General features: G+C 31.3%; 1 protein-coding gene across 1 annotated transcript; it reads left to right on the top strand.

Annotated features, from left to right (window-relative positions):
* The first annotated feature begins 2662 nt into the window (after nucleotides 1–2662).
* LOC143199514 (uncharacterized) lies at nucleotides 2663–11075 on the top strand. The gene is made up of 3 exons (XM_076409375.1): nucleotides 2663–2834; nucleotides 10576–10641; nucleotides 10710–11075. Exons 1-3 carry the CDS (start codon nucleotides 2789–2791, stop codon nucleotides 11003–11005), a joined length of 408 nt encoding a protein of 135 aa, XP_076265490.1. The 5' UTR covers nucleotides 2663–2788; the 3' UTR covers nucleotides 11006–11075.
* Nucleotides 11076–14332: the final 3257 nt, after the last annotated feature.

Below are 14332 nucleotides of genomic sequence, written 5' to 3'. Positions count from 1 at the left end.
ATGTTAGAATATAAATCCAAGATACGGCCCTGTGCAGCAACCAAATACTAAGTCAACATAAATGACCGAGGCCAGCACCACAGAATGGTTCCAGATTAGTCTCCTTTCGTCCATTGACTGAAACACATTGCCCTGTTTACCTGTCGAACCAATAAACCAGTATGTTGTCGAATAAAAGTCTTTTATTTAAACAAATATCATCTTTTTATTATAATTTCTAAAATCAGAAGTGGAATTATTATCCAATGAAGTGTGTGTGGTAAAAAAAATAAAAGTGAACATTTGTGCTAACATTGTAGAACTGATGAACAATAGCGAATTAAATAAGAATTGACATAAATGGTAACTGTGACAAAGCAGTCGCTGGGCCATCGGTTGTAAAAATGGTTTTGCAGTAATGTAAATTAATCTTTGGTCGTTAATTAGCCGTAAATATATCTAGTAGAAGGAAACAAAGATTTCTTATGATATAAAATTTAAGCAAGATATCTAATTGTATTTCACTCAAGAGTTGAAGGACCCTATCTCGCCATTTAAAATTAATCAATAAATTAGAAGTTTTTAGCGTTCGGTAAATAGGTTATTCTCCTTGTCAGTTGCTTGTTTTTTTTGTTTTTGTTAACAGTCTAATATAAAAATTTACAAATATAGATAATTGTAATTACTAATTTAATTAATTACCTAAAGACGAACAATTAATTCTAGAACCAAAATAAAATATTCATTTTAGAACGTCTTATATTTAGGGTGGTTTATATTGGCAACAAATCGTTTAAATTGGGATAGTCAACAATTTATATAGACACAAATTTAGATACATATAAATAAGTTAAAAGTAAATAACAGCGAGAAAATTAGGTTATAATATATTAATCAGTTAAATAGTTAAGAATGAAAACATTCTTAATCCATAATTATGATATAACTAAATCAAAATAATACATAAAGGTTTTAAGTATGTAAATTACTAGTATAAGCTGGCAATCTGGGTGCCAGCTATGTTAATTAATTCTATTTTATATACCACTTAAATTCAATGATCACTATTAATAAGATATAGTATTATATAATAACATTATAATAAAGCTTAAAATAATATAATTGGTTTTATCAATATTCATTTCTGTACGGAATTATACAAATTAATAATATAAAACAAGTGGCTCCTTTTGTGGCTTTCTTATTATTTATGAAACTTATACTCATACGCGTTTTAGACCGTATATACTCTGAATCACTAAAAAAGGGTATTACAACCCGAGCTCCGATTTCGGATCTACCCTTGTAAATCGGACTTCGGGTTGTACATGGTTTATCAAAAACGGATCTCGCCTTGTATTACAAAGATTAGTAATTATTAATTAGTAATCCGATTCTGTCAAACCAAAGATCTTACCAAAATCTTACCGATTAGTTACCAATGCTTATCTCTACGTAACCAGAACTGATGCCGAATAACCTAATGATATATTCTAAATACTTCATATTTTAGGGTAATCTAAGGTGCTGCTTATGCCAAGTAATTTATAGGAAGAAATTATAGATTTATTATTAAGATGTATATATTTACGAATAGAAGAATAAAACATGATGTTGATAAATACAACTGAAAATGTATATTTGATAGTGAATGCATTTTATTTTGTACTAGCGACCCGCCCCGGCTTCGCACGGGTGCAATGCTGATACTAAATTAAATACACTACAGAAAAAATATGAACGTTGTATATAAAAACATAACGGCCCGCTCCGACTTTGCACGGGCATAAAATATATATGCCTATGTCACTCAATGAAAACATGATTAAAATCGATCCAGTATTTTTGGTTCATTCATTACTGCCCTTGGCCTGCACGCATTAAATTTGGAGTAAAAGAATTCCTCTTCCCCTATACTTACTATGAAGATTTCCTGCTATCTTTGGAATATCTAAATTCATACAATTTTTATTACATTACACATTTTTAAACGCAAATTTTAAATTTGTAATATCTCCGAAAATATTTGTTTAATTTACATACTGTAAGGAACCATATTGATCTATATTAATTGCACACTGTATTTAAGGTACTTAATTCGATAAGGATTAATTCCGTATTGCTTAAAATAGCTTCGTAAATAAGCCATTTTCTCACGTAAAAAGTAAATAATAAAAATGGTTAATGTGGGTTATCCCTAAAAGATAAACATATACCATCGCGGACTTTTTTGTAGACCTTTTTATGGTGTACAATACTGTAGTACATTAATTTGATCTAACTCGTAGGGTTAGGCAGCGTTTTTGCTAATTGCTAAATAAAAAATAGGTTAATTTACGACATCACGTTAGAAACCTCTAAAATTAGCAATGTTGCCTTAGTATATTATGCATGTATTATACATGTAAACCTTCCTCTTGAATCACTCTATCTATTGAAAGAACCGCATCAAAATCCGTTGCGTAGTTTTAAAGATTTAAGCGCACATAGGGATATAGGGACAGAAAAGGCGACTTTGTTTTATACTATGTAGTGATATAAATCGAAAACTTTTGACCTTCGAGCGGAACACTTTTGAGTTTTTCTTTAAATATCCTTTTTTTTAAGATAATATAAACGAAGTGTACTTATATATGCATTTATAATACTTAATTGTCGAAAACAATGTTCTATTTTGTCATTTTATCTCAACCAGATTGCCTTTAAAAGCTTAAATATCGACCAAAAAGCAACTATTTCATAGTAAGTTTTTCGACTGCTGTTAACAGTTTGATTTGGTGTTTACTCCTTAATTCAAAATTTAACAACAATGCTGATTAAATTGCTAATTGTGTCTTCAATCTTAATTAATGGATGTAAGTATAATAAGTTCATTATTATAACATTAAAAACATAAAAATTGAAATTTCATTTAAATATCAAACTTTTATCAATAATTTTAGTTAAAATTAATTATGAATAAATTTATTAACATGTATTTTACATAGTAATAAATAATAGATTTAATACAATTTAGTAGGCGTTGCTGGGTCGGTTTTGTAAATTTAAGGCTTTATTATGAAATGAGAGTAATTACCGGGTCAATTGAAAAGTCCATGGACTTCAATAATAAAATTAATTTTTTTGGTAAAATTAGATTTTTTTATTCAACATAATTCCCTTCAAGTGTGATACACTGATTAGAGCGACTCTCCAACTTTTCGATAGCATTTTTGTAGTACGACTGGTCCTTTGCTTAAAATAGGAATCAGTTTCATCGATAACCTCTTTATTCGATGAAAATTTTTTATTGAAAATTTTTTTCTCCCAGCGAGCATCCTTTTGTAATCTGAGAACAGGAAATAGTCGCTGGCGGCCAGATCTGGATAATACAATGAATGAGGGAGAAATTCTGAGCCCAGTTCATGGATTTTTCCAAGGTTTTCTCTGATTTGCGACACGGTGCATTGTCATGGTGAAGGAACACTTTCTTTTCCTTCAAATGCGGCCGTTTTTCGGCGATTTCGTCCTAAAAGTCCCTATTGACGGTCGTACATTTTTCAATATAGTCATTAAAAATTACTCAGTGCGCATCTAAAAATAGAGACGCCATAACCTTGCCAGTCGACTATTGCGTTTTCCCACGCTTTAGTTTATCGTGTGCAGTACACTCAGATGACGGTCGATTCGACTTCAGAGTGCAAAGATGGAGCCACATTTCATCCATTGTCACATATCGATGCAAAAACTCGGGTTTATTGTGCTTGATCATCTTCAAAAACTGCTCTGAATCATCAACCCGTCGTTGTTTTTGGTCAAAAGTGAGCCCACCTTGCACAGAGCTTTCTCATACCCAAATATTCGTGAATGATATGATTTACACGCTCAGTTAATACCTTTAGAGTGTTTGCTATTTAATTCAATTTCAATTTACGGTCACTCAAGATCATTTTGTGGATTTTTTAAATATTTTCGTCGGTAACAACCTATTTTGGGCGTCCACTGCGTTCACCATCCCTATATTTAGTGTCCGCAAACTCGGCATCAAGCCAAGTTTTTGCTTCAACTATATATTTTCCCTTCAAAAAGCAATATTTTATCAACAAGCGAAATTCTTTTTAACAATTTTTATCACAATAACAAAAGTTGCTTCACTCAAAATGATTAATTCACGAACTAATGATCCGACAGCTGTCAAATTTATATATGTATTTTTGAGGTATGCATCATGAGGGTTAGGGCTAACAAAAAACATTTGCATTTAATTTTGGTAGCGCCATCTGTCAAAAGACGTCAAAAGAGCCGTATAGCCACGTGAGTTTTTAAAACGTCGCAATGTTGCCGCAACAACACTGAGTTTTAATACATTTTGACTGTGACCAATCACAAAATTCTAATGTAAATAAAAGGATGAAACAAAAATGTTATGCGTTATAATTTATTTTAATATTATAGTACATCTAATGCATATATTTAAACAAGAATTAAAAACTATAATTAATTATTCAAACACAATAATTTATAGGTTAGAGTAGTTTTATTATATTTACATTTTACTTTTTTATACTCACTAGTATAGGTAAAGTTCTAGAGGCGTTTATTTATATAGTGGTATACCCCGAAGGCCTAATCCACCTAATTAACATTTCTATATCAGAGTAATGTTTTTTACTTTCATTAGAGAGCAATTTACCTTTTACGTTTAGTGCTTGTTTCCGTCGATGCAATATTTCCTTGTAAAGTCATCTTAATATTACTATATTTCTTCTTAGTTGGGTCTGTTACTACCTGGATATATCTTTCTTGATAAAACTACATTTAATCACTGAATTTTCATTAACGCATTTGCCATATCTGCAAAACAGTATTATTTCTCTCCTTATACATTTTAACCAAAAGTTCATGTATATTCACACTTGATGATACAATTTCCTACAGTTAAAGTAGATTAATTGTATACTGACCTTTAGTTATTTCCTGTTTCATCACCCTGTCTTGTAAATTGTCAGCATTTAATTATAAACCATTCATAAAGTTTTATTCAATCACTATCACTTTCAGAAAAACCAGTCAAATGAATAACCAAGTTGTTTACTTCCAAGCTTCCAAAAAAATTGCTCACGATTCTACCATTTGTCAATTTCTTCTTCAATGTATCTGATCGAGTTCATCCAAACTGAAGATTTTATTTCAGTTAATGCCTCTTTCCATAAAACCAGACAGTTCTGGTTTGAATATCCTCCTCAACCTGAATGTCTATTGTAGTATTTCTTTGCAATGCCTCATATCAACTCAATTGGATTAAATATGTAGTGTTAGGGAGGAAGACATAATACTCTGTTTCCATAACGTTCCACAATTACCATGATATGCCATGTATCTTTTCTCAGACTTATTTCTAAAAAAGTAAATTACATAAAATGTAATTGAATATTTCATATATATTTATCGAGTAACAATTTGAAATGGTTCGTTCTTTAACATGGTTTCTTGGAAACTTATTTTATGTACTTTATACCATTCCTTAATTGCAGCCTTTGTTCATGCACTTTTTGGGATCTTCTCCACCAGGGTAGTATGATGTGGTGCATTATATAAAACAATAACTGATGGTTCCTACAAGTTCTTTAAAAGCTGTAATTTCCAAACTACTGTAAAAACAACTTATGTTTTATTTATCCATGGTAGTGACCCTTAGACTTATAGAGGAAAACCATTCCTGTGTGCAGCATGAAGAACTATTTGTCTGCAATGAATTATTAATAAATCTTATCACCTTATCAATGTTATTTCAACAACTTTTGTAGTCTTTTCATTATATTTATTATCATCTTGCCATAAGTGACCCAGTATACCATTCTGAAATATTCATTTCTCATTTAAATATACAAATTGATATAATAAGTCTTCCTTGATTTTGTTACATGGTTTTTTAAAATTGTATTCTTTTAAAACTAATGTCTGGATATTAAACCCCTTCGTGGGTTATCTTTACACCACTTAAATTCTATATTACCCAACAGTGTACGAAGGGATGTTCTACATCCCTCAAATAGCCGCATATCTTTTGGCTTTTTATGAATACTTTCCGGTATATTTCTTTGAAATAATTGTATTAAATTATATTTTGATTCAAAAAACAACTTACTGTATTTATATATTTCTTATACTTGATGTCTGATACAGCTAACATCAACTTGATCTTGATTCGTCACCTGTTTCGTATAAAGACGATTTATTTTTGTTGAACTTAAGTTTATATTGTTTGAGATATTTTAGTGACCGTGCCCGTACTAATATTCAGTGTAGCTGCAACTCATAACAATATTTTCAATAAAAACCTCGGCTATTTGAAGTTTATTATATCAAAGCATGAAAACAATGTTTGCCGGTTGGTAGCCCGTAATTATAGTATCTTTGACAAACGGACAACTTTTGCACATTACAGAAAAGCTGCACAAAAAAGTACCATGCTCTTTCGGTTACGTGTTCGAACTTCTCAAATATTCTATCTCTTGTTATTACATATCAAAGAATCCTATCGCTTTTTAAATAGAACAAATAGATAATAGTCTGAGTGCAGAACGAATTTACAACTTTCGACAGGCATATTGACATATTGATGACATGCGTTACTGCTGTTTTGACCTGACTATATATTACTGGCTATAATATCTACACACTACAGATTCACGGTTCTAGTCCACTGAAGATGTTTGATTTTATTCTTTTGCGGTTAGATTCTGAGTACTTGAATTAGATCTCCAGTATTTTAGCGGCAGTGGGGTTAGATATTTTATCATTGATGGTAAGTGATCTTTCTCTCAAAATATTTAAAATATATTTAAATGACGTGTTGTAAATTTTGGCGCAAATAAAATTTGCTCAATAATTGTATTACAGCTTGGCGTACCTCCTTATAACTGTATTTCTGATAATGTGTTATCAGGAGCAGCTGATTTTTTAACAGCCTTTATAGAACAAACATTTGATTACTGCTTTTTTACTTTCAAGAGATTGCGTGTATTTAAAGAACTGTTTGAATCCGTTATTCGTATTTTCAAAAAAATGTTGAAAAATTAATGACACATAATTATAATTATTTACTGTCATTAATTACAGAGACTGTTTTAGGGCTCATAGTATTATACTTGATATTGAAGTTTCTTGATATCAAGATCATTTAAAACATAACTGAAAAAATAACATAACAAAATATTCGATCGGGTATATAAATAAATAAATGTGAAACAATGTAGATTTTATTACGTATGGATAACTGGTTGGGGGAAGATCCCTTCTTTGGATTATTCACAAAAAGTCTTCGGTGCTGGAAGCTTCATAACCATGTAATATGTTATTCAAATTATGTGTCATCAAACAAAACAAGTGAAAATAAGGATTAATTTATCAATAATACTATTGATGAGATGGATTTTCAGATATTTGACCGAACGTTGTTTTGTAGAATTATAACACTTAATTCTTGCTCCACTGCTATAATCACTTTTGCTCTTATTGGTATACAAAATTATCATCTGCAGTTTATAGTAGAATCCCATGATTGCTTCGTTCACCTCTAAATACCGCGTCCACTAATGCTGTTGATAATTTCATTCTTTGCCAGCCCTATTATATGTTTTAACTATTAGGCGCATAAATAATTGGCTTCTCAATAAAATAATAAATTAAGTTATTCTTCAATAAGCATGCATATTTGGGAAGTGGTAACGAGAAAATAAGTTTTGTAGTTTTAAAAATTGATTTATTTTTCACTACAGAGATAGATCACTGTTGTGGTTTTTCAGAAAGTCTGTAAAATAACACTCTAGACACCTCACCTCTTTCTAGGTTCAACATTTTATTTAACTGATATTAGCAATGACGCTTTAATTATGTTTACTTGATCAAGAACAAAGTTTTCTCCTGTAAGATGTTTTTTTATAAACGTTTGCATTTATTAACTTTAACTTTACGTAACGGCAAACTTCTGCCTCGGTATTGCTCGCTTTTTTTGTGATGATACGCCTATCAATCGCTTCATTTGACGTCAGTATATATCGGATATAAAACTTATATATTAATACTGCTGTGTTGTGCTAACAAGACGGGAGCTGAAAAAGTGCGTATGTATTTCCGTGTTCTGATTTTGTTTTAGATTCTCCAAAATCACCACTTTTAACATTAACTAAACCCGACATTTAAGATATAGTAGGGCAAAGCTACTATAAATTTCTAAGTGTTTCATGGTATTCGACAGCAAGTTTTTAATATACACTGGAAAAACTAAATAATACGGAATGGAAATTTTAATTTAAGAAGAATTTTAGAAGAACTTAAGACAGAGAATTACTTCTTCTTACAATTAATTCTTACAATTAAGAACCCAGGTATAATAGTTTGCAGGTTAGATTTGTTTTATTTACATTTAACTCTTTTCCACACCATCCATGAGGTAGAGTTTCTAGGTTTTTTATGTAGTATTATCCCCCTGGAGGCCCAATCCACCTAATTAACAACTGTATATCTGAGAAACGTATTTTACTCTCATTCGTGAGCATATTTACTTTTTTCGTTTAGTTCTTGTTTTCTTCCATGGTGTGTTTAAATGTCAAGTCATCTTGGTATCACTGTATATTTTATTTCTCCTTCTACTATCTGTGTACACCATTCTTCATAAATTTAATCACTGAATTCTGTCCAATGCATTTACCACATCTACAAAGTAGTTAGTATTCATTCTCTCCTCATACGTTGTAACCTAATGGTCATGTTTAATTTTGAACAATTACAATCATATCTGTGCACATAAATCTTTTACAACCTACAATATCATTTTCTACAGTTATATTCAATCAATTATGTGCATTAGTTGTTTCCACTCTCATCACTCTGTCACAGGAATTCAGGAAAGTTTCCTTCAGTCACTTTCCCTGTCCCACTCATTGTCCAATTCAATCACTACACTGTTAATTTCTAATCTGTCTGAAACATGTTCACAATTCCTCCATTTATCAATTACTTCCTCGGTATGTCTAATAGAGTTCATCCAAACTCAAGGTATTATGGTTGACAATGCTTCCATTCACAGTTTTTTGATGGAATATCCTTCTTGACCAGCAATATATCTGCAATTAATTATTAATAAATATAATGATCAACAAAACCTAACCGAGTGCTTTATATATCGAATGTCACTTTTACCTTTTTTAATCAATTTTTGTTGTCTTTACACATTTTAGGTTACCGTCTTGCTAAGAGTGCCACAATGAATCATTTTGAAACATTCAAGTTTCATGAAGATACAAAAACACAAATAGTTTATCTTCCTTGGTCTTATTTTATGCCTTTAAAAATTTAATTCTTTTTAAGGTAATGTCTGGAACTTATATTAAACCTGTCCGAGGGTTATCTTTACACCATTTAAACCCTATGCCCTTTAAGAGTGTATAAAAGGATGTCTTATATCCCTCAAAAAGCTGCATGTCCTTAATTTTTTATGTATACTTTGCAGACAGACAATTTTCACTAAAATAATTTTATTAAATTATGTTTATATCGATGAAATAGTTTGTGTACCTACTGTTTTTATACATTTTGTATATTTGGCCTCGAATAGAGCCAATGTCAAGATGATCAAGATTCGTCACCCACTTTGTTTGTAGACGGGTTCTCGGGACGGGTTTTTTTGGGTGAATCTAACTTATTATTCTTCACTTTGTAAGCGATGTTATTCACAGTACTCACAGTAATATTTAGCCCGGCAGCAACCCGCTAAAAATATTTTCAATAAAATTGTAGGGACTTTTATTATTTAACATCATCAATAATTACCTCTCTAACGGAATGTATCAGCAAAAGGGCGCCTCCTTTATCTCGTTCTTTTTCGAAATAACCTATTAAAACCGCAATCAATTTGTGACCTTGAATATCTATTGTTTTTGGCATTTTCAAAAAAAGTAATATGATATATTACGCAGCGTTTATAACATGTAGTAAGTATAACTAATATTTTGAATAATTTAGTGTACATTTGACAACCAGACGGCGATCGGCTGTCAGATGTATGAACAATTCTTGAAAGCAATAGTGATAAGAGATTTTAACTCTTACCTATAAATTATTGTGGCTGTATAATTAACTGTAGTTTTTAAATTTACTATAATGTTAAAATAAAGTCTATTTTATAATATTTTTTTCAATTATTTTATTTAGATTAGAATTTTTTTTTATGGCAAAATCAAATTGAACTAAAATTCAGAGTTAATTCGGCAACATTGCAATATTTCGACGTCACAAATATCCATGATGTATTACTAAAAAAACTTTGAATAGACTATACATATTTTAGTATGGTTCCTTGTGCCTTCAACTCGGCTCATCTGGCACTTCAATTAGTTTTCGCTGATAAAGATATATGCAAACACATAATATATTATAATTAAATATTTTTATTTCAAGCACAAGAAGTGAAAATTTTTGGATCCATCGAGACACTAACTATACTGTCTACGTTCTTTAATCCATGTTTAATCCATGTTGTTATACTCCAAACTGTCCTCTCTTTCCTTTTGGATTACTTCCTCAGCAGAAACATTAATTTTATTTTATTTTTAGATAAGTCACGTAGTGCTGAATATTGTCATTGCGAAATTGGATGTGTCTCAATAACGTACAACATAGGTATGTATTAGAAGGAATGGCAGATTAGAACAAAACATTAACAATAAAAACTGTTTACGTATTTATAGATAATGAGCAAAGAACAACTGTAAAATGCGTGACTGAAGAAAATGAAACATGCGAATATTATACTACAAAGGATCCTAATATTATTTCATGTAGTTACCGTTCGAATGAACTTTTTCTTCCAAAACTTTTTGAAGATGTTGATGGAACAACAACAACAACAATAACAACTATGACGACGGATACGAAGACTACAACTGGTCCAACCAGCACAACACCATCAACAAATACAGCCTTCACTGTTTTTTCATCATTATTTGTTGTTTTATCTAGTTTGTTTTCAGTTATGCATATGTAGCTTAACAAACACAGTATAGTATTATGTCAAATGAGAATAGTTTAAAAATAAATATGTTTTCCTATATAAAGTCATTTTTATATTACTATATTTTTCCTTAGTTGGGTCTGTTACTACCTGGATACATCTTTCTTGATAAAACTGCATTTAGTCACTGAATTTTCATTAACGCATTTGCCATATCTGTAAAACAGTATTATTTCTCTCCTCATATATCTTAACCAAACGTTCATGTATATACTGAACAATAACACACATTCTCATATGGCCTTCACACTATAATACAATTCCTACAGTGAAAATATATTAGTTATATACTGACCTTTAGTTATTTCCCGTTTCATCACCATGTCTTAAAAATTGTCAACGTTTTAATTATAAACCATTCATAAAGTTTTATTCAATCACTATCACTTTCAGAAAAACCAGTCAATAATGAGATAATGAGTATAGAACAACTGTAAAATACATGACTGAAGAAAATGAAACATGGGAATATTATACTACAAAGGATCCTAATATTATTTCATGTAGTTACCGCTCGAATAAACTTTCTCTTCCAAAACTTTTTGAACATGTTGATGGAACAACAACTATGATGACGGCTACGAAGACTATAACTAGTCCAACCAGCACAACACCATCAACACATACAGCCTTCACTGTTTTATCATCATTATTTGTTGTTCTATCTAGTTTGTTTTCAGTTATGTATATGTAGTTCTTAACAAACGCAGTATAGTATTATGTCAAATGAGAATAATTTAAAAATAAATATGTTTTCCTATATAAAGTCATTTTAATATTACTATATTTTTCCTTAGTTGGATCTGTTACTACCTGGATACATATTTCTTGATAAAACTGCATTTAGTCACTGAATTTTCATTAACGCATTTGCCATATCTGCAAAACAGTATTAGTAGTTAAAGCTCTGGATATTAGAAACGATCCCCGCAAAATTCACGACATCATGTTCCATGAGAAGCGTTTTGGTCCACGCGTTTCGCGACTATGGAGAATGTCTCAATTCCATAGTTGAAGCAGGCCTAGGTGTGCTTTTCAACTAAGCTTCAGATTTACTCTCCAAGTGCAAAAAAATATAGCCAGCATGGTTGGCGCATTATTCCACGCGACAGAACGGTTTTCCTACTACTGCGACAGTGGCGGGTTCGAATTCTGCTGGAGCATGGATGTGCTTTTTATTTGTGATTGTAACTCTAAATGTCTTCATAGGCAACAGAGCAAAATCCAACAAGGAGTAACCAACCAGTCATGTCAGTAACTAGGCTGGGTAAGACCGGGGATGTCCGTTTTATGGGATGGTCTCTAAGTCGGTCGCTAGCCATTCGGACGGCTTAATACCGAGGACCGTCTTAGGAAATTGGTCGCCTTTCAACAGTTATCATCTCGGTAATTATATGAATCAAAATATAACAACCCCGCACTTCTCTAAATTGATTAACGTTTCCGATAGTAAAGCATAAAATGCAAGGTATGTTCTGTTCGTACTAAATCTGCATTGGCTGCTGCCGCTGATTCTTTTCAATCTGGCGATATAGCGTTTAATTAATTCATCAGGATTGGTCTCGTAATCATGACTAAGGTCTGCCGATATCTTGATTGATGATTGAATTATCTTCATCTCGTATTCAATCGGAAGTGTATTTACTTCTGGGGTTTTCACTAATAATATAATACTTAAACTGCTTCATATAATAATGACGCTAAATAAAGCCCTAGATGAAGTCAATTTGTCCTTATTTTACATTTTTTGTTTCAAAAAATTTGCCGTTTTGAGATTAAATATGATAATATATATTAATGGTCGTTCATAAGTCGAAATTTGGAATGCGGAATACTCATGGTCCTAAAAGATATTTTTGTGATTACTGATTTTAATACTGAGCTTGATTGGTGTGCATATAAGCCACTAAAGCCTAATATTTTTTCAAAATATACCAGCAAGAGCAAGTAGCAAACGCAAAGATATGCTCAAACATGAAAAATATTTTGATTAATATATATTTTATTATATATTTTTATTAATATATAATAATTTTCTTCAATAAACTTCATTTTAAAGTAAAAATTTTGCAAATACATGCATGAACCTAATATATGTCTGTGTACAAGGCTTCCAGCGTTTGGCAACTCCTCATTGTGTTGTATTATATGCCTTAATGCCTATCAAATTAATATTTTAACAAAAAACACGAAGATTACAATCTCGTGTCAACTTTTGCACCCGAACATATGACAAGGATTGTTAACAATATTTGATGGCCTGATTTAAAATCATTTTGTTGCATTTTTGGATGTTATATGTTGAGTAAACGTGGAAAAATATTTTTTCGTTTTGTTATAATTACTGTAATTGCTCTAACAAGGGACGAGTACCAAAAATGTTAATTTATTACATGCAGAATACAGATATACAACTGATCACTTGGTGAAAATATATTGTTAGCGACCTATTATTGGTCCTGTGAGTTGGGCTGAACTACCTACCATTTCCGCCATTGGCGCGGATGACAAAAGGATCCTTTAGAAAAGAAAAGGTGAGGACACATTCATCCTGGATCCTTTCTCGTTTGTTCATCGAAAAACTGTCAGAAACCTGTAGTCATTTATTTCGACATGGTACTTACAGGTGATAGGCAAATCACTTCTGCAAACTTTGTGAGCAACAGATGAAGAAACATGCGAATATATATACTACAAGCGATTTTATTATCATTTTTAATTAACGTGTGAATGAATATTTTAAATCATTTTGCAGATGGTTTCATACCAGATAATGTTGACACCACTACAAGTCTCAGGGCGACCACTTCAACCACCAGTTAAATAGATTCAACAACAATTAGTATTAGAACTACAAATAATAAAAACAGTGAAAGAGTAATATGACGGCTTTCATTGTTTTATCATCATTCTTGGTGTTGTTTTAACTTGTGTATATATTATTCTTAAGTGAATGCTGAACTGTATTGATCCCTTAAATGAAAATATTTCCACAAATAAAACAAAGTTTTTAAAATTATTATGTGAATAAGTGAATAGAAAATTGAATGGAATTATTAGAATGGTCCACGAAAGAAGCAAAACTTCAAATAGTGAATGATGAAGTTAACCTGTCAGTGTATTACCTGGTCCGTCCATGCATTTATCCCATTCTGCGCCGATATTATGATCAGTAGTTCGTATCTACGTTATCCTCTTACTTTGCAGACCTTATTGGTGAATTGAGTGGATAACTATAAGATGAGAACGCTAACCCTCTTCAGTGACCAAACGGTAGTCAGAACCATTTATGATGGTATC

This window comes from Rhynchophorus ferrugineus, unplaced genomic scaffold, assembly GCF_030347505.1.
Source record: "Rhynchophorus ferrugineus isolate W39M unplaced genomic scaffold, kcgeb_rfMv2 rfM1, whole genome shotgun sequence".
In the NCBI taxonomy this organism is placed as follows: domain Eukaryota; kingdom Metazoa; phylum Arthropoda; class Insecta; order Coleoptera; family Curculionidae; genus Rhynchophorus; species Rhynchophorus ferrugineus.
The sequence above is the reverse complement of the archived record's forward strand: the minus strand, read 5'-3'. Positions and strand labels throughout refer to the sequence as shown.

What these genes read in the sequence shown, in the direction of transcription:
- LOC143199514 (XM_076409375.1), top strand. Translation starts at nt 2,789, where the DNA reads ATGCTGATTAAATTGCTAATTGTGTCTTCAATCTTAATTAATGGAT. An exon ending in TTCAATCTTAATTAATGGAT is followed by an intron (nt 2,835 to 10,575) that starts GTAAGTATAATA and finishes TTTTATTTTTAG; the next exon opens with ATAAGTCACGTAGTGCTGAA. An exon ending in CTCAATAACGTACAACATAG is followed by an intron (nt 10,642 to 10,709) that starts GTATGTATTAGA and finishes ACGTATTTATAG; the next exon opens with ATAATGAGCAAAGAACAACT.